Here is a 25586-nt window from a genome sequence, read left to right as displayed (position 1 = left end):
GAGCAAATAAGTACCTAATACAAGAATACTCTGTAAACACAATGCCGTCAGTGATAGAGTATTTATTTCCTTCTACTCTTGGATTATACTTGTATACTGCAATTGGCATAAAGAATTTGTAGGTATTTAATTTTATTATATGTAACAAAAGTGGAAAGTTCAAAAATTATTTGGCACTGATGAACGATTTTCCTTTGCTTAGGGATTTTTCCAATCGTAAGCTGCAGTATTATGCGACTATACATAGAAGTTGATGGGCAAATTATGTCAGAGTATTTAAGAATTGAAACTAGAATTGAAAGCACTCGTAATTTTTTATTGATGATACATTACTATCTTGTCATTTCATAGCACTTGAATGAAAATATGGCTTGCAATAAAAATGATAGCAATGTATGAGCAAGCTGATGCGTTTCCAATCACAAATTGTGTAAAGTTTAAAATTTTTTCATGTATTATACGAAAATGTTAATACTTAATTTTTGGGGCCTTTTGACCTTTTCACCTTTGATACAGCAAACAGATGTATATTCATTCATTATTGTATTGAAAATAGGCTAAGAAAATAAAAGCAGTTGAGGTATTTTATAAAAAAAAAACGCATCTTGTGATTTATATTTATTCTTATGCAACTTCGAAACAAATAATCTTGGGATATACTTCGAAAATTCCCTTTATTAATTTTCTAGAGTGTGTAAGTTTCCCAGATTTTATTTTTTCGTCACCTATACGTTGAAATAAAACAATTACATTCTGCTACATACCTATGGTAACACCAAAGATTGGTGACACATTAGCCATTATGCGTATATATCATTTTATTTGCTGAATTATGCCAGCAACTCTTGATCTCTTGGGCCGTGCTCAACGCAAAGTCTTACCATGTGGTGTTCCGATAGATCCTGATTCATGTCCGTATGTATAACTTTTGCAATCAAACATTTGGCAAAAATTCTTATTTCATATTATGTAACTTTCTGTCAATCGCACCAAATTCAAGTTGATCGTGAGAATACGAAATTCTCAACAAAATACGTACTCTACCTTCTTTATTTGCTGGATGCACTCATGAACTTCAGGTGCCCAAATGTTGAGATAAGTCAGACGTCATTTTCTGAAGAGGAATCAACTGGGAAAGGAGATGGTGGAGCTACTCCTGCAGGCTCATGCCAGTCACTCAACAAATTGGCTTCAAATGAAATTGAAATATCCATCTGCTTCAATCGTGTCTTTAGTATATTTTGTCGTACTCTTAAAAAATTAGAATTATCAGTAAGTGCTGCACATATTATGCGATTGTAAAAATAATAGTTGATTTGTTCAAAAGATCAATATGACGGTTGCCCCGTCCATTCGTTTACCTTTATTATTTTTTTTATTTTGACGTACAATTTTAAAACACCTTACTGCTCAAAGCTTATGATTTATTCATATCTAGGCTAGCTTGCCTGTACTCCTTCAACATCCAGAAGTAAGGCATATATTAAACAGAGAAGATTTCAGAGACGTCACAGATGCCTTCTATCAGTATGTTTACATTGAACCGTGCCATTGGCGTACGTTCCTTGCAAGCTCGTTATAACAATCGTATTATTATTTTAAATTGAAATTATATCTTTAAACTTGATCATATTATCAGACGGGATGCTTTTTCTTTCAGCCTGTTCTGAAAGTATGGAGGGTTCAGAGCCTTCAAAACAAAGTTCGAAAATGACCGAATCATCTACCAATGATTGGAAATCTAATTCAAATATTTATCGAGCAATTGAGGTATCTTAGTTTGTTAGAAAATCACACTTCGACTAATATTTGTATTCATTTCAGATTCTAAATGGTTACACAGAAATTCGAGAAATAGTAAAACAACTATGTCCACAATATTCAGAGCAGGCTCAATTGTTTTTGGGATATATGAAACATTTTTTTGAACACACATTAAAACGCATTTCCACATCTCCAGAAGAATACAGGGCAAAAGAGCTGCGTTACAGAAAGCTTTGGAGAGAGAATGAAAAAGCAAAGACGGATCTAAAAAGTATTTCGTATAGTTCATCACTCTAACAAATTTTTTCGACTTCAATTACTGATCATCCAATTGATACCGTTTGAGAAGGCATATTGATTACGAATTATATTTATCGATTTTCAGTATTGGCAGCAGTATTGGAGGAGCAAAGAAAACAACATGACATGGAAATGGAATTGATAAATTCGCAATGTGAAAAAGATTTGGCAACTGTAAAACGAATAAACAGAAAATGCAAAGAAGATGTGAATTATACCATGTATGGAAAAATGATTATCAAGTTGAAATGTAGAATAAGCAGTATCCTTTAATGTCACGTACGTTAATTCTCAAAGATAAATCATAATCGCAGAATTAGAACAGAGCGGAAAATGATGATTGCTTACAAGGCATCTGAGATGAAACAGAAAGAGATCCGAGAAGATGTAAGCAATGCCGAGTTTCACCTAAAAAAGATTCGAACGTTGAATCTTGCCTTGGAAAAGGAAGCTCGTGATAAAAGGTATCAATCAATAATTGTTGATTGAGAATTACTAGTTCAATCTTCAATTTGATTTTTAAGACTGTATTTACACTGGAAATTGCAATCCGAGAATTCAGTACAACAGAGCGAGTAAATACTAGCTTTATAAGGACGTGATATTATACACGAAAAATGCATGCTTCAATATACTGAAACGATTTTAGGTTCAAGATTGAATCACAGCTTTTGGGTATAATCAACAAGTATGACACAGAAATTGGTGAAAAACAAAAACAGATGGAGTTACTCATTGTACAATTTGAGACAGATAAAAAGAAAAAGGAAGATTTAGAGGTAGCTGGCACAGTTATTCTTGATTCAATCATTCATGTTATGAAATATTTATATTTAAATTTTAAAAGTGCTTTAAAACTGAATACGCTACATTTTTGTCGGATACAGGCTGAAATAGAGAGACAAGCAGATTTGTATGACACTTTTATGAAAGAGAAACAAGATACAGAAGATGCAATAATCAACGAAAAATTAGCAAAGTTAATGATGACTCGCGCAGTAAAAACTATTCAGCGATGGTGGCATTCAATGCGAGAAAAGCGTAAGGCTAAGATAGCCAAAAAGAAAACGAAAAACAAGAAACTTAAGGTATAGCTTCTTACTTTGCAAATTAGAGGACAAATGCTGCATGAAAATTCGACAGCTTTTGTTATGTCACAGGCATCGGCCAAGTGTTTGTCTAAAATATTATACCATAATTAATATTTAATGACGTTTTGATTTAACAATTTTTTAGAAGAAGAAATAAACGTGACTGATGTTGTATAGTGTAGTAACTGGCAAGTACTTTACGTGGCATATTTAACGCACCTTTGGAACATATCTAATACCTGAGTACATCATTTCTTATTAATACTTAAAAATTTACTGTATTTATATCAATAAAACTGTTTTATACATTGTCTATGAAGTAAATTATTATTATAAGACTTGGTGTTTTCATTGATGCACTTTTAGGTATTTCCATTGTTATTTATTTAAGTGTGAATAAGAAGTTTCTTCTCTTCAAGCACTGTGTATATTTATTTAACTTGTAATTGGCTTTGATGAGAAGTTATGATTTCTGCTGTACATTATGTGCAATATGTAAATCCTTCCACGATGAATAGGTACAATGAAACATAATAAGATCATAGCAGTGCAATTGTTCAATGGTGATGTCACCTCAATTTGCAATATGCTATTAAATAAATAGTATATTTTTATAATAGATGGTCAATTATAAAAATTAAATAATCAAAGTATGGGGGACAAGAAAGATGAGGAAAGGAAGGAAGAAGATGACCGACTAGAATTTTTATTACAATATTTGATCCGATCTAGTAAAGTGAAACAAGATAAATGGGGTAAAATGGTAGCAAATGAAGACCTCAAAGTAAGTTTATGGTGTTTTTACATAATAGAATCAGTGGAATTTTCATGCATCTTAATTCAGAGTTTTGTTAATTACTTTTTTATTTCTTTCCAGGAACTTGTTCTAAGGTTTTTTAACACTACAACTGAAAAGATTTTAATAATGCAAGTTGCAACCTCTGGTGTTTTGATACCATTTCTTGGTATCCAACCAGGAAGTAAAGTGAAGTCCTCGTATTTTATCAAGAGGAATCCAATAAAAATTACTGAAAAGAACTATAGAGACGAGCTTATTATTGGTGATATGGCACCCAAGCCTATCGAAGAACTGGCGGTGTTAGTTGAGGAGGTAGGATATTACAGTTCTTCTGATATCTTGACGGTTTTTCAATTCCGTAATTGATCAGCTGCTGCAAAGTAAAATAAAACATATTCTGAATAGGTATATGTTCCAATATTATCAAATCCGAATAACCACGTTGGATGGCCGGCTATAGTCGGTGAAGATGTAAAGAAACACGTGTATAATCTTCGAAGTTTAATCTGCCAGGTATTCATGATGTGTATATTAATTGCTCTTCACGTTGAAATAATTTTTGTATATATCTATGGCGAATAATATAGGCTCGTGGAAAAATGACAGGGCAAACGCTCTTACCAATGCCAATGGGAGTAGAACGAATCTTTGAAGCAGAATGGCTAGTGCAGCAAACTGCCGGAGAACAGGTCGATTTACAATTGAAAAGTGATATCGAAGGCATAGTTATCAAATGGGCTACGCAAATTAATGACATTCTCAGCGAGGAGAGTACTCTCGCATTCAATAATAATAATCACCCCCTGCCCAATGCTGGTAAAATACTAATGCACTAATGTTTCATGGCTCGATATCATATTTTAATGATCTATTTTAACCTAATCTTAATTTTTCTGTGTAGAAATTGACTTCTGGAGCTTGAGACTAAAAAATATAGAATCTATCTACGATCAAATGCGGGACCCTCGGGTGAAAAAGATGGTGTCCTTATTGGAATTAACCGAGAGTCCTTATTTGCCATGCTTCAAGACGCTGTTTAAAAATGTGGTCGCTGGTATGATTTTGGTCTTCAGAAATACTGAAAAGAATCACAGTTTAAAAGATATTACATTATTCATTTATTTTCAAATAATCCTATATTAACATCGCTTAATTCTGATTTGTAGCTGTAATAGAAGCCCGTGATGTTTGTTTATATCTCAAGCCGCTGCAGTCTTACTTTGATCAAATTGAAAGCATGGACTTTAACGATATAGAGCCAAAACTAAAACCTATGTTGCATTGCATTTGTCTAACTTGGGCTAACTCAAGATATTATTGTACCACAACTCGGATCATTACATTGTTGAGTGAAGTTTCAAATCTGTTAATAGCTACGGTAAGTCGATAGCGTTTCTGAAATATTTCCATGTCATCCTAAATAGCAATAATTATAATTGTTTGGAAACAATTGAGAATTGATATTCATAATCGCGGTTTATAATCAACGCATTCACAGGCTAGCCGATCATTAGATCCTACGTCACTTTTTCAAGGTGACATAGATGACAATTTGAAAAAAATAGTGCGAACGATTGCAATAATCGGGAATTACGTAGAAACGTTTGAAAGTTTTCGTGAGAAAGTAGAAAGTTATTTTAAACCACCAGCAGAACCAATTTTGTGGACGTTTCATCAGAAGCTTGTTTTCAGAAGATTATTTGCTTTCTGTGAACGATTGAAAGAAATCAAGGTATCTCACAGCCTGGAATTTAAAAAATTACCAAAATACAAGAACTTACACATCCGTCGTATAAATGATGAGATGTATGCTGAAATGATTATTCAATTAAATCATGTTTGTATAACTAGGTGTTGTTTGAAATTTCTCAAGAATATTCAAAGTTGGAAAGAATAGAGATTTCCGGACTAAAAGGGAAAGTATTGTGTGCAAGTGCTTATGACGTATACGAAGAATTTATGAAGATCCACAGTGAATTTTCTGGTGTGCAGTATGAGATTTTGATACCGGAAGATACTGGCTTCACTGGAGATATGAAAATTTTTTTAAAAAAGGTATTTGCAAGTTATAATGATTTTTTAGTGTTTTAATGATGAATATTGACAATGACTTTGAATATTAGACTCTTAATGTTAACACAGTAAGTATTTTCAGAGAATACCTGGTAGAAAAAATCTGAATTAAGCCAAGATATAATGTGTTTTTTTCTTTCTTCAAGGTAGAAGAATTTGACAGAAGATTGGCTAGCGTGTTTGACCAAGCATTTCTTGAATGTCACAACGTTGAAAGCATGTTTAAATTGGTTTGGATTATGGGACCTGTTGCCCTAAGACCCATTATTCTTTCGCAATTGTGGCCCAATTACGAAAGACTATTCTCAGAAATTCATGTGCATATGGACACTGTTAAGGTGAGTATTGAAAATTGATTTTCTTCCACAAATTTTATTATTTGCATATCATTGAGTCTCCCTCAGAAAGGGTATTCTTTTTCTGATGTCCATGCCAATTATATCATATCATATTTATAGGTATTATTTGATGAAAACTTTGGAAGACGAAAAAAAACTGGTTACATGCATGTTGATCAATACTTTCCTCCAGTTGCTGGAGCTTTGTGCTGTCTATTGAAACTTAAACATAGAATTGAATATCCAATAGAATGCACAACACTTATTGACCATCCATTATTAGCTAGTCAAAGTGCTCGTGAGCTTAAAAATAAACACGAAGAATTGGAGGTAAGATTGAGCATATTATGTCAGTATATTATAATTTCGATCGAACCATAATATAGTAAAAATAATGTGCAATAGAGTAGGTATTCAAACGACGAATAATGAGTAATTGGATTTTGCAAGGCTTTACTGGACGCTGCAGATCAAGCGATATTTGAGGAATGGGCAACAACAGTTCCAGAAACTTGTATGATAAACTTGGCTAAAACTCTGCTCACTATTCTAGAGGATAAATTGTTGGAGTTGAATTTTTCTACGGAATTAGTAGCAGTCCTACGAGAGACTCGTTATATGACAATCATGCAAAGGGCAGATCTGCCAGCTGAAGCCATGGATTTATTCTCCAGAACTCAGTATTTCTTTCAGAGCAATTACAACTTGAATCTTATTATAAATTGGTTAGTACATGCATTCAATATACTCATTATATTTATAATTATCATAATATGTATGCACTTTTTATTACTCATCTCTGTGGCTATTATTCATACAGGTATAATAGAATAAGAAGTTTTAGTAGCCCTGTGGAGTTTGATTTATTAAAAGAAGAAATTGACAATATTGATGCATTAATAGACAAAGGTCAACAGAACTACAACTGGAATTCTCCTGGTATAAATGAAACACTTAAATTATATTCTATTTCATATCCTGTCTTAGATAACAACAATTTTGTGAGAATAATCTCTGCATCTTTTATTGTAACGAGTGTAACGTACATAATCTAGAACTATGCATTTTAATTATTTTTTGTACAAAATTATTATATTATATCATTTATCTTTTTAGAGGTCCCAGAGTATATTGAAACGCTACTTTATTTTGTGAAAAAATTGCATACTCGTGTATTTCGAGCTCAAGAGAATGTTGCAAAACTTAAGAAACTGATTTACTCCTGGGCGATGATGCCAGTTTTAGATCGCAAGGATCTGAAAGATGAAAACTTACTTGCATTAGGGGAAAGAGAAGAACGCTTTGAAAAACGGTTTGCAGACATAGCAGCTGCTGCTGCAGAAATTGATCGTGTCTTAGATGAGAATTACTGTTTATTTTTTGATCTTTTACCTGAATCTGAATATGCTAGAGACGATTCTGAACTCGAACAAGGTATTGATACTATGCAATATCGATATATCTTTCATTATGTACACATAAAGATCAGATGTCAAAGCGGTGATTATATTCCAGTTAAAGCTGACGGTAAACAAGAAAATGGACCTGATGGAGTACCTGAAGGTGAGAGTGTAATAGACGGTGAAGGAGCTGAAGGAACCGAAGGAGTTCCAGGTAGAGAAAAGTCGCGAAAAAGTATTGTCAAATCAGGGTAAGTTTATAAAAATACGCTAAGTGGTTTGTGGATATCAAATTTATACTGTTTTTTATTCAAAAGGAAAAAATAACTGAAATGTATTCTGAAAGACATCCAAAAATTTGATATTATTAACTTCCTCACTTGAGAATAAATTTAAAAATTCAAGCGCCACTGAAAGAAGTACTGAACAATTTGCTGGGAAAGGAGACGACAAGAAAAAGGACAAAGATGGAGATTCTGAACCACCTCTCTCGGAAGATCAAAAAAAAGAAGACGCAATAGCGAAACGTGCTGCACTCAGTGATGAGGATCAAGAGAAATGGGCGCCATATGTTACATATATCGATGACTTAGTATCTAAGGGGCTAATACAGGCTGTCTCTACAAGGTATAGGCATTTACTAGCTTGCAGTAATAAAATCTATTTAATGTAATTGTCTTATGTAACTGTGCATAACAAATTCAGCATATGTTACATACTTGATGAGACGGATCCTGAGGCAAATATCTGGCCTCTGTTTGAAGTGCAACTTCAGTTACAAGTTCCCGACATTAATTTTCAACCACCTCTTGAACTTGAAAATCCAAAAGGTTTTTACGTCTTTTATGAAGAATTAATGTTCGATATGATGAAAATGGGGACACTGATACCACGTATTGATTCTCAAAAAGCTGAGGAGCGTGAGCATTATGGGGTACATTATATTTCGCTAATTCCATTTGAAGAATCATGGTTGTGCTGTCTGGTTACATATTTTTGATTCTATGTCGTTTCCATCAACATCTAGTTTGCAACATTAGTATATGGAATATTATTGAGGTTTCAAGCGTTACTCATTCTATTGTAATATTTTATCAATTTCAAGTTCGATATGGCAGAAGAAGAAGGTATAATATTTATGTTGGAGGAAACATGTAATCGAGTGAAATTGGCACTTGCACAAGCTATGGAGTACACAGTGGTAAGAGTCTTGTTACATGTTTCGAACCAATGTAATTTGTTGATGTTACTGCTCCTATAAGCTTTAAGTAATATAATATTTACAAGGAATTTGAACCATATTATTGGCTGTGGATGGACGACCGTCAAGAATATTTGGACTTATTTCTGCGTTTTTCTCGAAACCTTACTGAAGAAGAAAAGGCACTAGTTATGCAAGCACCTGAAAATTTATCTGAATTTATCAAGGAAAAAAAGCCAGAATTAAGTGACTTTAAGAGGGAAATAGACTACTTTATGAATCTTTATAAAGTATGTGATCAAATTACAAATGAAAAAGTATTCTACCGCTGGTTTCGAGTTGATGTGAAGCCCTTCAAGCAAGCCCTACTTAACACTATTTGCAAGTGGGCCAACTTGTTTAAGATATACTTGGTGAATCGAGTAAACAATGAGTGAGTTGAGAGACACTTTGATGATAATCATAAGGATGTCATCAAATTTTGCTAACTATTCTTATTGATTCCTACTACAAGTTTGTTAGGTTTATCGGAATTCCTAAATGCAGCCTATACCAGATTTACTCAACCAGTCTTAGAAGATGACTATGACGACCTGCTACAAACTATTTATTACTTGAAAGAAGTAAGGGAACGGCAGTATGAGATCGACGATATGTTTGTTCCTTGCAAGGTATTACATTTACTAGTTAGCGGATATATGTTATTACACAACATATGTTAAATTTGTAGTTTTTCTACGATGGCCAGTATTAGTTTTGAAAATGTATTTCATTCTGTTTTGATATTCAATTTAACAGGAAACTATTGATCTTTTGAAACTGTACGATGTCGAGTTTAACGATACTACGTATCACGCGCTTATAGAATTGCCTGAATTATGGGCAACAATTAAGAAACTATCTACGCAAGTGAAACAAGTAGTGTCACCACTTTTAGCTCACCAAATAGACCTTTTAAAAAAACGTATGAGCTACTTTGACTTCAGGCAGCAGAGATATTTGAATAACTTTCACAATAAGGAAATATTTGGGTAACTTGTTAACGAACCTGATTATTCGTCTTATACATGTAATGAATAGAAACGTAACCCTGGTATTTTTTCAGCTTCTCTTGTCAGGATGTATATGAGAAGTTGAATACCATAAATGAAGAAATTATGATTTTGGAAAATGAATTAAAAACTCTAACGGAAACGTCAATCATATTTGAACAACAAGTTCCTGACTTCAAGCATATCAAATTGGCTAGAAAAGAACTGAAAATGCTGAAGTGCATATGGGATTACATATTCATTATCAGAACAAGCTTAGACGAATGGAAAACGACTGTTTGGAAAAAGATTGATGTTGAAGCGATGGATCAAGAGTGTAAAAAACTTACAAAAGAGTTGAGATGTACGTTTATTTAGTTCGACTTATTGCGGAATTTATGGGTATAAAAAGAACACACTATGCATTACTATTACTCTGAATATTACAGTGTTGGATAAGGACATAAGGGCTTGGGAACTGTACTCACTGATAGAAGCATCGATTAGAAACATGATGTCGTCATTGAGAGCGGTTTCAGAGCTCCAAAATCCAGCAATAAGAGATAGACATTGGCAAGAACTTATGGCTGAAACCAAGGTGACTCAATATATTTCTTCACATTGTTGAGTTGAATTTGAATATTGGAATTATTGTATATTTTAATCTATAAATGTACGAGATAGCGAACTCTACTTATCTATTTTGTGCTTCGAAAATATGTAATAGGTACGATTTACAATGGATGATAAAACGACTCTAGATGATCTATTGAAACTAGAACTCCATAAATATGAAGAAGAAGTTAAAAATGTTGTTGATAAAGCAGTTAAGGAAATGGCTATGGAGAAAACATTGAAAGAATTGCATAATACATGGGCTGGCCTTGAATTTGAGAAGGAAATACATGAGAGAACCAAACTTAATGTTCTGAAGATCAGTGAAGACACTATCGTTATACTTGAAGATAATCAGGTAATTCATTATTTTTGTATCCTGTATACATTTTTGAGAACTTTAAAATCCAGTTGTATTATTTTTTTAGGTGCAACTCCAAAATATGCTTGGATCTAAATATGTGGGATATTTTTTAGATGAAGTTAGTGATTGGCAACAAAAATTAAGCAACGCAGATGCAGTGATTAATATTTGGTTCGAAGTCCAACGTGCATGGATGCATTTAGAAAGTATTTTCATTGGATCCGAAGATATTCGTAATCAACTGCCTGAAGATTCGAAACGTTTTGAAAAAATCGATCGAGATTTTAAAGTACTTACTCCATCCACTTTTAGTTTAAAAATAAAAATTCCATTGCTCTCTAAAATTATAAAGGTCATTATTGTACAAACTATTTTTTGATGATTAGGAATTATTGAAAGAAACTTTATCGACGATGAACATAGTCCGAGCGACTAATAAACCGAAGCTTCTAGATCGCCTAGAAGAAATAGAGAAGCAATTGAATTTATGTGAAAAAGCTCTGGCCAATTACTTGGAAACTAAGAGATTGGCTTATCCAAGGTTTTACTTTGTTTCGCCGGCTGATCTTTTAGATATTCTCAGTAACGGTGAAATTTTCTGCATTCTTACTTTTCCTTATAAATTAGCCAAATCGTATTCCCTGATGAATTTAAATTGTCAATAATAATTCAGGAAATAATCCTGAGCTGGTATGTAAGCACTTGACAAAATTATACGACTCGGTCGCAAAATTAAGGTGGAAAACTGACAGTGATAAATCCAGCAAGATTGCAAATGGTATGTGGGCCAAAGACGGAGAATTCATGGAAATGTACGGAACATGTGATTGCAATGGCAAGGTTAACTAATGATATCAATTACATTACACAATCAGCTTTCTTTCATATTTCAAAAGCTATGGGTCGTCGTCTATTTACATAATCTCTATTGGTGTCGTCAAAGGTCAGATTTGAAACAGTCAAAATGCCTATCTAAATACAAATACATGTATTAGGTGGAAATCTGGTTGAATCGAGTAACAGATGCTATGAGAAAGAGTGTGCGTTTTCACTTCAGTCGAGCTGTGGTTTCTTACGATGAAAAGCCACGTGAAAGTTGGATCTTTGACTACGAAGCACAACCTGCTCTTTGTGGTACTCAAATTTGGTGGACAACGGAAGTGAATATGGCTTTTGCCAGACTAGAAGAGGGATTTGAAAACTCCTTGAAGGATTATCAAAAAAAACAAGTTACTCAATTGAGCTTATTAATTTCAATTCTTTGTGGTGATTTAAGTGAAAACGATCGGCAAAAGATCATGACTATCTGTACGATAGATGTCCACGCACGTGATGTTGTTGCTAAGTTGATTTCAATGAAGGCAGAAAGTTCGTACAGCTTTCAATGGCAATCTCAGCTGCGGCACAGGTGTGATATAAGTTCAGCCTGAATTATTGAGTTTTGAATGGCACCTACCATAAAATATGATGTAATGAAAAGTCAAATCGTACTTTGTACTCACAACAGGTGGGACGATAAGTTAGGAGATTGTTTCGCTAACATTTGTGATGCATGCTTTCAATACGGGTATGAATATTTGGGAAATGTCCCACGCCTTGTTATTACGCCCCTCACAGATAGGTGTTACATAACACTGACACAATCTCTTCATTTGATAATGGGAGGAGCACCTGCTGGTCCAGCAGGAACAGGAAAAACTGAAACAACAAAAGACTTGGGTCGCGCCTTGGGTCAAATGGTGTATGTTTTCAATTGCTCGGAACAAATGGATTACAAGGTAGTTACCAATAAAGGGATACAGATCATTAGACTATAAAAATACCTAATTATGCCCCAGAAAATATTCGTATAGAGTATTACACTAAGATTGTTCACAATCGTTATCCCTCAGAATTCTGTCGTATTCTTAGGATATTTTGGATTGCATGCATGTGTATTCTTTCAGTCATGCGGTAGTATCTACAAAGGGCTTGCACAAACTGGTGCCTGGGGATGTTTTGATGAGTTTAACAGAATTTCTGTGGAAGTGTTATCTGTAGTGGCCGTTCAAGTAAAATCGGTCTTAGATGGCATAAAAAATAGAAAGAAAAAGTTCTTGTTTTTTGGTGAAGAGCTGAATCTAATTGACACTGTGGGTATGTTCATCACCATGAATCCTGGCTATGCTGGTAGGACAGAATTGCCCGAAAATCTTAAGACATTATTCAGGTGAGACGATCAGCTAATACTTTTGCAACAGTTTGCTTTACTTCTTAGTATTGCTGATAAATTTCTCTTTTTACACTTGAAAAATAAAAAGGGAATCTCTTCGTTTTGTTTGATAGGCCTTGTGCTATGGTGGTCCCTGATTTCGAACTTATTTGTGAAATTATGCTGGTAGCTGAAGGTTTTCAGGAGTCTCGACTCTTGGCACGAAAATTTATAACGCTATATACTTTGTGTCGAGAGTTATTATCCAAGCAGGATCACTATGATTGGGGATTGCGTGCTATTAAGTCAGTCTTAGTTGTAGCTGGAAAGTTAAAGCGTGGAGACAGACTCATGCCTGAAGATCAAGTATTGATGAGAGCACTTCGTGATTTTAATACTCCAAAAATTGTAACTGACGATGTGCCCGTATTTATGGGCCTCATTGGTGAGTACAGCACTCGAGAACTGTATGAGAACTTCGAATGAGTAGTTTGTTACAAATGCCATTGTTATTCCTCATATTGCAAAATATATCACTGCATTTGACAGTCGTTCAACTGTAGATATGTAAAAAAAAAAACAAAATGAAAGGTTTCTAATAGACTCAATTGCTGCAGTTGTGATGGTTAACTCATTTCATTAATAATCTTTGAAACACTTGCAGGGGATTTATTTCCGGCGCTAGATGTCCCACGTAAAAGAGATCCTGATTTTGAAAAAGGGGTTAAAACCGCAGCTCTGGATTTAAAAATGCAACCAGAGGATGGTTTTGTCCTGAAGGTATTATCCATTAGCAATTGAAATATCGATATATTTGAGCCATGTATCATAGTTAGAACCGACAACATAAATTTATTTTTTAGGTTGTCCAGTTGGAGGAGTTATTCAACGTGCGTCATTCAGTATTCATCATAGGATTTGCTGGTACAGGAAAAACTCAAGTTTGGAAGACACTGAATAGAACGTATTTCAATCAAAAACGTAAACCATACTACAACGACTTGAATCCAAAGGCTGTTACTAACGATGAACTTTTTGGAATTATTAATCCAGCGACCAGAGAATGGAAAGATGGGTAGGAACTCCAGATCTGCCATTCTTTATTATTAGCTTATATTTTCGTATTTATTAAAACTTCTTCATTACAATTTTCCATGGTAGGTTGTTTTCAGTTCTTATGCGTGATCAGGCTAATATGCCTGGCGATGGTCCAAAATGGATTGTATTTGACGGAGATATAGATCCTATGTGGATAGAGTCACTGAACACTGTTATGGATGATAATAAAGTTTTGACACTGGCTAGTAATGAACGAATTACATTGACTAAACACATGCGACTTCTATTTGAAATTTCAAACTTGAGGTAACATTTCAAATGCTTAGTAAACTGGGGTCCTGATAATATGATTTAGATTCTTTTATAAACACTCTGTATCACTTACAGGACAGCCACACCTGCCACAGTGTCCAGAGCTGGAATTTTATACATAAACCCTCAAGATTTGGGATGGAATCCGTAAGTAAACTTGATTAGCGTGTGACATCATTGAAATTCAACTTACAGCAACCATTATAATACAATTGTGTTATAAGTAATCAGCAAATTTTTTCATAATCATGTACTTAACTCGTCTTATCCAGCTACGTCACGAGTTGGATAGAAACGCGAGACAACTCAGAGAGAGCGAATTTAGTGATACTTTTTGATAAATATATTCCGCCTTTGCTAGAGGTCACCAAAATGAAACTGAAAAAAATTACTCCGATACCCGAAATATGTCACTTGCAAATGTTATGTACTTTACTTGATTGCTTACTTGTGAAAGAAAATGTTCCTCCAGATTGCCCTAAGGAATGGTAAGCTGTACCGAGTTACGTAAAGTCTAACAATATAGCCCACCTATGTATAATGCAATTACCTTTATTGAACAGGTATGAAATATATTTCGCTTTTGCCTGCATCTGGGCTTTTGGTTCGGCAATGTTTCAGGATCAATTAATTGATTGGAGAAATGAATTTAATAAATGGTGGCTCAATGAATTCAAAGCAGTCAAATTTCCGTCAGGTGGAACTGTTTTCAGTTATTTTATAGATACGGAAACTAAGAAATTTTTACCTTGGAGTGAAAAAGTCGGCCAATTTGAACTTGACATGGATTTGCCATTACAGGTATGAATATATTTGTTTCTTTTCATCTATGAGTATACTGTATAATGTGATACATTCGAGATCCACGTTTTGTCAGTGAGTATTGAATTCTTACTGTGTATCATTTAATATTATAGTCTACATTAGTTCCAACGGGAGAGACGGCTCGATTGCGGTTTTTCATGGACATGCTAATGAAGCAGCGAGTGCCAGTAATGTTGGTAGGCGGTGCAGGTTCTGGCAAAAGTGTGATCGTTGCCGAAAAATTAGCCACATTGCCTGATAATTACAATATTGCTAATGTTCCTTTCAATTTCTACACAACATCAGGTAGCTATAGTGCTCAATAATTAGTGTAAATAATATTTGCAAATATCAACTATCCGAGTATCAATCTGCGGACAATCACCTTTCCGCTCTTACTTATATAAATATCTACTTCATACATGTAGATAATTCTGGAATTTTTAGAAATGTTGCAGAGGATATTAGAAAAGCCGTTAGAGAAAAAAACTGGCCGTAATTATGGCCCTCCGGGTACTAAACTTTTGGTATACTTTGTTGATGATATGAATATGCCAGAAGTTGACACGTATGGTACTGTGCAACCACATACATTGATACGTCAGCACATGGACTATTCTCATTGGTAAATTATTATTTTCTGTGCCAAATAACATTTTGATTTCTTAAATTTAATACGTACATACAGGTAGTATTATTAGTATTTAATATTACATGAAAGTTGAATAAAGGTACTAAATTTATCATTGTAGGTACGACCGTGAAAAATTGACACTAAAAGATATTCATAATACTCAATATGTGTCATGTATGAATCCAACTGCTGGTAGTTTCACTATAGATCCTAGACTTCAAAGACATTTCGCAGTATTTGCTGTCAGGTCTGTCTGAGTTTAAGTTATTAAATATTTATTTTATTTACGTTACATTGCAATCAAACGGGTAGTGATGTAACTGTTGCTTGTATTGAATTGTTAGAAATTTTTTTTCTGCACAAGCCTGTTATTTCTATTTACAGTTTTCCAGGTCAAGATGCACTGCGACAGATCTATAGTCAAATTTTAGCCCAGCATATTGCTAACCCACTACAGAAGTTCAATATGACTATTGCCAAAGTAGAAGAATATTTGATTGAAGCTGCTTTATATCTTCATAGTAAAATGTCTTCCACCTTTCTTCCCACAGCTATAAAGTTTCACTACATTTTTAATTTACGAGATTTATCCAATATTTTCCAGGTATAGTGTGATAGCCAAAATATAACGATTCTTAGTTTAGTATGACCGTGATATGCTTTGTAGTATCGAGAACTATTTCAGGTCACTAGCTTCCATGAAAATCTTTTGTATTTATTTTTAGGGCATTTTATTTGCCAACGGTGATGCAGTACCATTCTCGAATGGTTTACTCAGATTGTATACTCACGAAGCAACTCGAGTTTACTGCGACAAACTAATTAATTTCGAAGATAAGAAGTCTTTTGATAGTTTAGTCACAGAAGCTCTCAGGAAAAACATTCCGGTAGCTGAACACGTGTATTGTCTTATACTCATCTCTGTTCAATGCTTATAATGAATGTGAGTATTATATCGCAGGAATTGGAGGAATCAACCATATTTAATCCGCCTGTGATTTACTGTCATTTTGCGGAAGGTATTGGAGACCCTAAGTATATGCCTATAAAGGAATGGTCACAACTTACAAAGTTATTAGATGATGCATTGGATAATTACAATGATTTGGTACGGTCCTTTCTGCATGTATATCTCGTTTGATATCAGTCGCAGTTAATGCTTTCTTCAGTCTTGAATGACTAATCATTACTATTTAGATAGCAGCTATGAATTTGGTCATGTTTGAAGATGCTATGTACCATGTATGTCGGATAAATCGGATATTAGAAGCCCCCCGAGGGAATGCATTGTTAGTTGGAGTTGGGGGGAGTGGAAAGCAGTCTTTATCACGTCTAGCATCGTTTATTTCGGGACTTGAGGTACCTTTGCATGATGTTACTTTAGCTTTTGTATGATTTAACTAATAATAATTCTAGATTTCCATCTAGATTTAACTTGATTGTTTAACAACTTATGAAAATTACCGTACAGGTATTTCAAGTGCAGCTTCGAAAAGGGTACTCCATGACTGACTTGAAAGCAGACATAGCTGTATTGTATATCAAGGCGGGATTGAAGAATATCGGGATAACATTTTTGATGACAGATTCTCAAGTTGCTCAAGAAAAATTTTTAGTCGTAGTTAATGATATGCTGGCTTCAGGAGAAATATCTGACTTATTTGCTGATGATGAAGTAGATAATATAATAAATGGAATACGAGGGGAGGTCAGCGTAACCATTAAAAAATCATTTTATTCTAGATAGAGAAGTACTTTACATTGCCATATAAGCAAATTCGTAAAACAACATGACATTTTTCATCATGAGCTCGTCCTGTGCAACTTTGTCATATAATTTAGGTCAGGCAATCTGGCGTCATGGATACAAGAGAAAATTGTTGGAAATTCTTCATAAATCGAGTTCGCAGGCAGCTGAAGTGTGTTCTCTGCTTCTCCCCGGTAGGAGCTACTTTGCGTCAACGAGCCAGGCAATTTCCTGCTATTGTCAACTGTACTTCGATAAATTGGTTCCAAGATTGGCCTCAACAGGCTTTAGAATCAGTGTCCAACAAATTTTTACAAGTATGCTCGTCTTTATTTCTGTAAGTAATTAGAACTTGAATGATTGTAGTAATATCTATTAACTTTTTTGTTTTCGACAGGATTGATTATAACATTAATTAAAATAGATTAAATTGAGAAAGTCATCTTTGTTATTAAATATCCAAAAACTGATGTATCTTCTAGGAATGCGAAGATCTTCCACAGAATCTACGTAAACCGGTGTCACTATTTATGTCATTTGTACATACTATTGTGAATGAAACTTCGAAACTTTATCTACAAAACGAAAAACGCTACAACTATACGACGCCAAAATCTTTTCTTGAACAAATTGCCTTGTACTCTAAGTTATTAGCTTCAAAAACGTATGATCTAAATTCTATGATTGTTCGTTTGGAAAACGGTCTGACCAAATTGGCTAGTTGTGCTATTCAGGTACGAATAAGTTGTGCCAAAGATTGAGTAATAAAATGGTGTATGTAAAATTGCACTTACAGTAAATATTGGAATTTTTTTTATCGGCATAGGCCGATGAACTAAAACTTACATTGGCTGTCCAAGAAGTGGACTTGAAGAAAAAAAATGAGATAGCTGATAAAATTTTGGCAGAAGTACGAGCGGAAAATACGAAAGCCGAGGTTGAAAAAGCTATTGGTAATGAGAAATTTTATAATGGAATTAAATGAATTGATATATATGCGCCAAAAAAGTCTGATACTTGTATAATATATTTTTGTATGTGACATCATATTTTCTGACATACCTGATTGATTGCATACATTAGTTTTGTAGTAAAGTAGACCGATTAATCAGTATTTCCAGGGGCAATAATAGATTATTTGATAACACATTTTTATCTGATCATTTGATGTATTGCATTAAGATGAATGTTACATCATTTCACGTTAAATCCTGTTACAGCAACCGAGGAAGAGGCAAATGTTGCAGAAATAAAAATAAAAGTTGCTGAAAAACAGAAACGCTGCGATGAAGATTTAGCTAGAGCAGAACCAGCCATTCGTCAGGCTGAAGCAGCTTTGGATACTTTGAATAAGGTGTGCTTTGCCAAGTATTTGTATATTTGTGCATTACATGTTCTCACAAACAATAGTATTTTTATTAATGACATTTTTAGGGCAATTTAACTGAGTTAAAATCGTTTGGCACACCGCCAGACGCGGTAGCAAATGTTGCTCAGGCTGTGCTTGTCCTATTTTCTCCAAAAGGAAATGTGCCCAAAGACAGAAGCTGGAAAGCTTGTAAAGTTATGATGGGAGCAGTTGATACATTTTTATCAAACTTACGCAATTACGATAAAGAAAATATTCAACCTGAAGTCGTAAAAGCTATTCAGCCTTACATAAATGATAAGGGTAAATGCAATAGATAAAATAAAAGATTGTGTGAAAGCTTTATCTCACAATCAGTGATTGATGTCTTACTCATATTACAGATTTTGAACCTGACTTTATTGCGTCAAAATCTCAGGCAGCTGCTGGCTTATGTAGTTGGGTAAAAAATATTATGGTCTTTCATTATATAAATGAAAACGTCAAACCGTTGAGAGCTGCTCTTGCGCAAGCCAATGCTGAACTTAAGGCTGCAATGGATAAACTGAATGCGTTGAGGAATCGCTTGGCTGTTAGTATTCTGTTACGAGTCGCAGTAATCATTTGTTTAGTAGAGTAAACTTGCAAGAGATGAGAGGTGAAATGAAGATGAAATCTAATCTTATTATTTGGCCTAGTTCTTTTAGTTTTGAAATTCAGTTTCACGTATATTAGCTACATTCTTTAGCTTAGCTTATTGTTGGCCGCATTCTATTCTAATCTTTCATTTCATATATTTGCCATGATATCTAATTTTCTAGGAGTTACAAAAAATGTTGGATGCTCTTAGTGAAAAAATGAATACAGCCTTAAGTGAAAAGCAGAAATGTCAAGATGAAGCTGACGCAACCTCGCTAACGATCGATCTGGCCAATCGATTAGTGAATGGTTTGGCGTCTGAGAAAATTCGTTGGGCTGAGACAGTAAGCTTGTGAGCATTCGTAATAGATTAATGATAATAAAAACCTTCTCTGAAATTTTTAAAACTCAAACGTATATTCTGAATCATGTACGCAGTTTGAAAAATTCTGGGAAAACCATACCAGGAAATGTGTTGTTGGTGACGGCTTTCATTTCGTATGTAGGCTGTTTCACGAAGAAGTATCGATTGGATCTCATCAATATTCATTGGCTGCCATTCTTGGATACATTAGAGGTAGTGGCTATAATCGCATTTAACACACGAACTTTTATTAATGTTTCATATATTGAGTAGCCTACGATACCACGAACGCCAGATCTTGATCCACTTTCTCTATTGACCGATGATGCGCAAATTGCAGAATGGAATAATGAAGGTACTTTCCATATCTTCTATCAGAATACACATTTGTGTCAATCTTTAGACAAACACTTCCAAATACACTTATATTGAAATACCCTTCTTTATTGGATTCTGGGAAAATTTGACTCGCATTCTTTTTTAGGGTTGCCAACTGATCGAATGTCATCAGAAAATGCAACTATACTTACAAATTCGTCGAGATGGCCTTTGATGATTGATCCACAGCTACAAGGATTGAAATGGATTAAAACGAAATATGGGGAGGATTTGAAAGTATTGAGACTAACACAGAGAAACTATTTGGACCGCATTGAATGGGCAATTGCGTCTGGTCATACTGTATTGTTAGAAAATATTATGGAAACAGTTGATGCTGTACTCGATCCATTATTAGGACGTGTTCTTATTCGGAAGGGAAGGTACGAGACTGTTTAGTCTTAGGTAAAAAAACATCTAACTTTTGTACGTGAAGAGGGGCTGGTATAGAAACGTATTCAATAAAATACAATCGTAATATCGCTAACTACCCTTATGGACTTTGTCTGGTAACTTTGTAATGTTTCAGAGCAATCAAGATTGGAGACAAGGAAGTGGAATATAGTCCACTATTTCGTCTCATACTGCAAACAAAATTGGCAAATCCACATTATAAACCAGAAATGCAGGCACAGACTACTCTGATTAACTTTACAGTCACCAGAGATGGATTAGAAGATCAACTTCTAGGAGACGTTGTTAAAGTTGAACGCCCAGATTTGGAAAGCACAAAGGCTGAGTTGACAAAACAACAGAATACATTCAAAATTACATTGAAATCTCTAGAAGATGATTTATTGCGGAGGTAATGCTTTTTACCGCATAAAAAATTGACATCTCAACCTTGAAATAGAAACTGAATATCAACGTCGTTCATCAGCTACGTATTTTATCACTGTAATTAAACTTGACATACTTATGGACTTTTACTTTAGATTGTCATCAGCAGGCCCAAATGTACTTAGTGATACAGCCCTTGTAATTAACTTGGAGACAACAAAGAAAACTGCGGCAGAGATTGAAATAAAAGTCTCAGAGGCGAAAATAACTGCAGTAAAGATCGACGAAGCTCGCGAGTGGTATCGGCCCGCAGCATCTAGAGCCAGTCTTTTATACTTCATTCTAAATGATTTAAACAAAATAAACATGCTGTACCAGTTTTCACTAAAGGCCTTTAGTGTGGTGTTCCAGAATGCAATCAAATTCGCAGAGCCATGTGATGTGCTTATGAAACGCGTGGCTTTACTCATAGATAGTATTACATATATGGTCTTCATGTACACCAGTCGAGGCTTATTCGAAAGTGACAAAATGATATTCCTCTGCCAAATGACCATACAAGTATGTCATTCTGTTCATTGTCATATTACAGGCATTTTAACAGTGTTATGATTGATGTAGTACGTGACAAGTAATAAGTGCAAGATGTTACACATTCTATTTCAACGACTTTAGATATTGCTTCAAATGAAAGAAATTCAGCAGGCTGAGTTAGATTTTCTTCTACGATTTCCATATACTCCGAATCTAACAAGTCCAGTAGATTTTTTAAACAACACAAGCTGGGGTGCAATAAAATTCTTGAGCGGCCTGGAAGATTTTAGAAATCTTGATAAGGATATAGAAGGAGCAGCCAAGAGATGGAAAAAGTTCATTGAATCTGAAACTCCAGAAAGAGAGAAATTTCCACAGGAGTGGAAAAACAAATCAGCTCTCCAACGATTATGCATGATGAGATGCATGCGGATCGATAGAATGACTTATGCAGTAAGGCAAGAATGTTTCAGTCTTTGATGTTGTCCAAGCACGTGCGTGTATTTGACGTTTTCTTACTCTTTTATTATACATTCTTTATGATAGGTGTTTTGTTGAGGAAAAGCTTGGCCCAAAATTCGTTGAATCCAGAGCTCTACCATTTGAACAGTCTTACGAAGAAACCAGCGCAATCACGCCAGTTTTCTTTATTCTTTCACCAGGTGTTGATCCTTTGAAGGTATACATACAAATATTGAAAATTTCGTGGTATCAGGCATTGAATCTTAATCATTATAATATAGGCACAGTTATTTACTCGAAAAAATGCCACTAAATTAATAATAGAGATATTTTAGTTATGGTGGTTAAATAGTACAAAGAGGTGGATTACAGTTCGTAATAGTCCTCTATAAAATGATACTTCACATAGTGAAATTATGTAGGATGTTGAAAAGCTGGGAAGAAAACTTGGATTTACCTTCGATGGTCGCAATTTCCACAATGTGTCGTTAGGTCAAGGTCAGGAACCCGTAGCAGAAGAGGCTATGGATATAGCTGCCTCGAGTGGTCATTGGGTTATTCTGCAAAATGTACATTTGGTTAAAAGTTGGTTAGCGAGTTTGGAAAAAAAAATGGAACAAGCATCAGAAGATCCGAATCCGGATTATCGCTTGTATATTAGTGCTGAACCGTCGGCTGATCCTCACCAATGCATTATACCACAAGTATGGATATAAATGTACTTCATGTGGCTCGTAAAATAGGATTGAATAGTATTTCAACTTTCGACTGTACTTTACTCACGTTAGAATACATTTGCACATCTCAGGGTATATTGGAGTCAGCTATAAAAATTACCAACGAACCTCCAACAGGAATGCATGCTAACATCCACAAAGCACTAGATAATTTCAACCAGGAAACCTTAGACTCATGCAGCAAAGAAGGTGAATTCAAAGCTATATTATTTGCACTATGCTATTACCATGCTGTGGTGGCAGAACGAAGAAAGTTTGGACCCCAAGGATGGAATAGGGTAATACAATTATGCTGTGTTAAGCAATAATACATGTTCATCATTTAACATATGAGAGGAATTTCACCTAACGAGACTAATTACTATAAATTTTCATTTTGTACGGTTACAGTCATACCCTTTCAATGTAGGCGACCTCACAATAAGTGTTTCAGTCCTACTGAATTATTTGGAAAATAACAATAAAGTACCCTGGGAAGATCTTCGATATCTTTTTGGAGAAATCATGTACGGTGGTCATATCACAGATGATTGGGATCGGAGATTGTGCCGCACCTATTTGCTTGAATATTTACAGCCAGAATTGGTAGAAGGAGACCTTTATATGGCACCAGGATTTTTAGTGCCTCCCAATTCCGATTACAAGACCTATCATCAATACTTGGATGAATATTTACCTCCAGAGAGCCCAGTTCTGTATGGCTTACATCCGAATGCAGAAATAGGTCCGGCATGATTTAATCAGCTACTCCCGGAGATTTAAATACGATATTGCGTTTTCAGATTTTCAGTTGACTTAGTCTCCTAGTTTGTTTAAAAAATTGCGCGATTCTTTTAGGATTCCTGACAACAACTTCAGAGACCTTGTTCAGAACAGTATTGGAGATGCAGCCAAGAGATACAGGTGAAGCTTCAGGTCCAGGTTTGTCACGTGAAGAAAAAGTCAGAGGTATAATAGAAGATTTATTAGATAAACTCCCCGAAGAGTTCAACATCCCTGAACTAATGAGCAGGGTAAGTATTTATTTGAAATAAACCTATTTTGTAAGAACAGAGTCAAAGACGCAAACGTGATTCTGCAAATGTGAGCTTACATGGCGTAGTTAATCTGGAAGTAATATTTTAGGTAGAAGATCGTACTCCGTTCATTATTGTAGCGTTTCAAGAATGTGAACGGATGAATATACTTTGTGGAGAGCTCAGGAGATCCCTTCGTGAGCTTGAGCTTGGTTTGAAGGTAATAAAAAGGTCTTTTACAAGTTATATTGAATAATTGATTGATAATTTTTGTAATATGTTACTTGCTTAATTGAAATTTTATGCCTATCGATCAGGGTGAATTAACAATCAATAGCGACATGGAAAATTTGCAAAATGACCTTTTTATGGACCAAGTTCCCCAAAGCTGGACTAAGCGTGCGTACCCTTCAAGTCTGGGTTTGACAAACTGGTTTTCTGATATGATGAACAGAGTTGGGGAATTGGCAAACTGGACTGCTGATTTTAACGTAAATTGCATAAATTACATACGCCTTTGCATTGAATACCAAAGTGATCGTCTGAACTCGAGATGATACATTTAGTATTTGATTGCGGATAGTAAAATTTCACAATTACACAGTATAAGTTTGTTTCCATTTTTTTATTTTATTTCAATCGAGCACTCCAGAAACGTTGACGACTTTGTTGATACTGTATTACTAGTCGGGTTTTCTCAATAATGTAATTTTTCTTCATAGCTTCCATCTTCAGTGTGGTTAGCCGGATTTTTCAATCCGCAATCATTTTTAACTGCGATTATGCAACAAACGGCTCGTAAGAACGAATGGCCTCTTGATAAAATGTGCCTGCATTGCGAAGTAACAAAGAAACAGAAAGAAGAATTCACGTTAGTTATGCCAAATATTGTACCATAAAGCTGATCCATAGTCCGCGAACGAAACATTATGATCTCTCTGAAAATTGTAATATAGACCTCATTTATAATTTTTAGAGCCCCTCCGCGGGAAGGTGCGTATGTGAACAGTCTTTACATGGAAGGAGCACGATGGGATACTGCTCTTGGTACTATTGCAGAATCTCGCTTGAAGGAATTGTTTCCACAGATGCCAGTTCTCTTTCTGAAAGCAATTACACAGGACAAGCAAGAGTTGAAAAACATGTATGAATGTCCCGTGTACAAAACTAGAGGACGCGGTCCTACGTACGTTTGGACGTTTAATTTGAAGAGCAAAGATAAGCCTACAAAATGGACTCTGGCTGGTGTGGCTATAATGCTTCAAATTTAGTACTTCTAGTAAAAAAATGGTTGCGATTGTAATATGTACATGAATATTATTAGATCTCATATTCGTATTAAAGTTTTTTTCAAGTAACTATGCCTGATTCTAATTTACTAGATTATCTACGTACATTGTAGTTGGTTTTATCCTTTCATCATAATTTAACTGACATATAAATCACTCACGTATTTGAAGATAGTGCAGTGAATTAAATTCCCGTCGCACTTATAACGTAATGCTTCATGTAACGATCAAACATTGTAAGTATTTGCGGATGAATTACATAACATACGCTTATAATAAGCACCCTGAAATACCGCTATTTTCAGAGCTTGCTGGT

General features: G+C 34.8%; 2 protein-coding genes across 2 annotated transcripts; both read left to right on the top strand.

Annotated features, from left to right (window-relative positions):
- Window positions 1-1443: 1443 nt before the first annotated feature.
- LOC107217754 (dynein regulatory complex protein 10-like) lies at window positions 1444-3423 on the top strand. The gene is made up of 6 exons (XM_015655399.2): window positions 1444-2035; window positions 2150-2285; window positions 2379-2528; window positions 2714-2843; window positions 2952-3152; window positions 3301-3423. The coding sequence occupies exons 1-6, from the start codon at window positions 1912-1914 to the stop codon at window positions 3310-3312; spliced, it is 753 nt and encodes a 250-aa protein (XP_015510885.2). The 5' UTR covers window positions 1444-1911; the 3' UTR covers window positions 3313-3423.
- A 384-nt stretch (window positions 3424-3807) lies between these two features.
- Window positions 3808-25339, top strand: LOC107217759 (dynein beta chain, ciliary-like). The gene is made up of 66 exons (XM_046744073.1): window positions 3808-3939; window positions 4033-4266; window positions 4360-4467; window positions 4542-4770; window positions 4856-5008; window positions 5121-5332; window positions 5453-5686; window positions 5806-6009; window positions 6174-6365; window positions 6486-6695; window positions 6816-7090; window positions 7186-7304; window positions 7482-7799; window positions 7881-8016; window positions 8171-8392; window positions 8471-8699; window positions 8871-8966; window positions 9053-9399; window positions 9481-9637; window positions 9765-9997; window positions 10072-10361; window positions 10447-10595; window positions 10725-10970; window positions 11041-11265; window positions 11363-11564; window positions 11650-11816; window positions 11972-12384; window positions 12484-12754; window positions 12923-13185; window positions 13302-13612; window positions 13832-13947; window positions 14031-14242; window positions 14329-14532; window positions 14614-14685; window positions 14811-15026; window positions 15102-15339; window positions 15456-15648; window positions 15790-15967; window positions 16095-16223; window positions 16361-16580; window positions 16702-16863; window positions 16938-17084; window positions 17174-17335; window positions 17448-17684; window positions 17819-18040; window positions 18206-18457; window positions 18550-18676; window positions 18944-19077; window positions 19158-19395; window positions 19476-19663; window positions 19893-20062; window positions 20149-20287; window positions 20348-20429; window positions 20559-20835; window positions 20982-21257; window positions 21388-21793; window positions 21908-22224; window positions 22313-22445; window positions 22651-22932; window positions 23037-23243; window positions 23356-23689; window positions 23803-23978; window positions 24091-24201; window positions 24299-24472; window positions 24704-24852; window positions 24958-25339. Exons 1-66 carry the CDS (start codon window positions 3808-3810, stop codon window positions 25250-25252), a joined length of 13752 nt encoding a protein of 4583 aa, XP_046600029.1. The 3' UTR covers window positions 25253-25339.
- Window positions 25340-25586: the final 247 nt, after the last annotated feature.

Source organism: Neodiprion lecontei, chromosome 6 (genome assembly GCF_021901455.1).
Source record: "Neodiprion lecontei isolate iyNeoLeco1 chromosome 6, iyNeoLeco1.1, whole genome shotgun sequence".
Classification (NCBI taxonomy): domain Eukaryota; kingdom Metazoa; phylum Arthropoda; class Insecta; order Hymenoptera; family Diprionidae; genus Neodiprion; species Neodiprion lecontei.
The sequence above is the reverse complement of the archived record's forward strand: the minus strand, read 5'-3'. Positions and strand labels throughout refer to the sequence as shown.

Bases quoted from the DNA above. Each gene is read 5' to 3' on its own strand.
- LOC107217754 (XM_015655399.2), top strand. From the start codon at position 1,912: ATGAAACATTTTTTTGAACACACATTAAAACGCATTTCCACATCTCCA. The intron at 2,036-2,149 runs GTATTTCGTATA...ATCGATTTTCAG, and splicing joins AGCAAAGACGGATCTAAAAA to TATTGGCAGCAGTATTGGAG. The intron at 2,529-2,713 runs GTATCAATCAAT...AAACGATTTTAG, and splicing joins AAGGAAGCTCGTGATAAAAG to GTTCAAGATTGAATCACAGC.
- LOC107217759 (XM_046744073.1), top strand. From the start codon at position 3,808: ATGGGGGACAAGAAAGATGAGGAAAGGAAGGAAGAAGATGACCGACTA. The intron at 17,336-17,447 runs GTACCTTTGCAT...ATTACCGTACAG, and splicing joins CGTTTATTTCGGGACTTGAG to GTATTTCAAGTGCAGCTTCG. The intron at 24,473-24,703 runs GTAAATTGCATA...TTTTCTTCATAG, and splicing joins ACTGGACTGCTGATTTTAAC to CTTCCATCTTCAGTGTGGTT.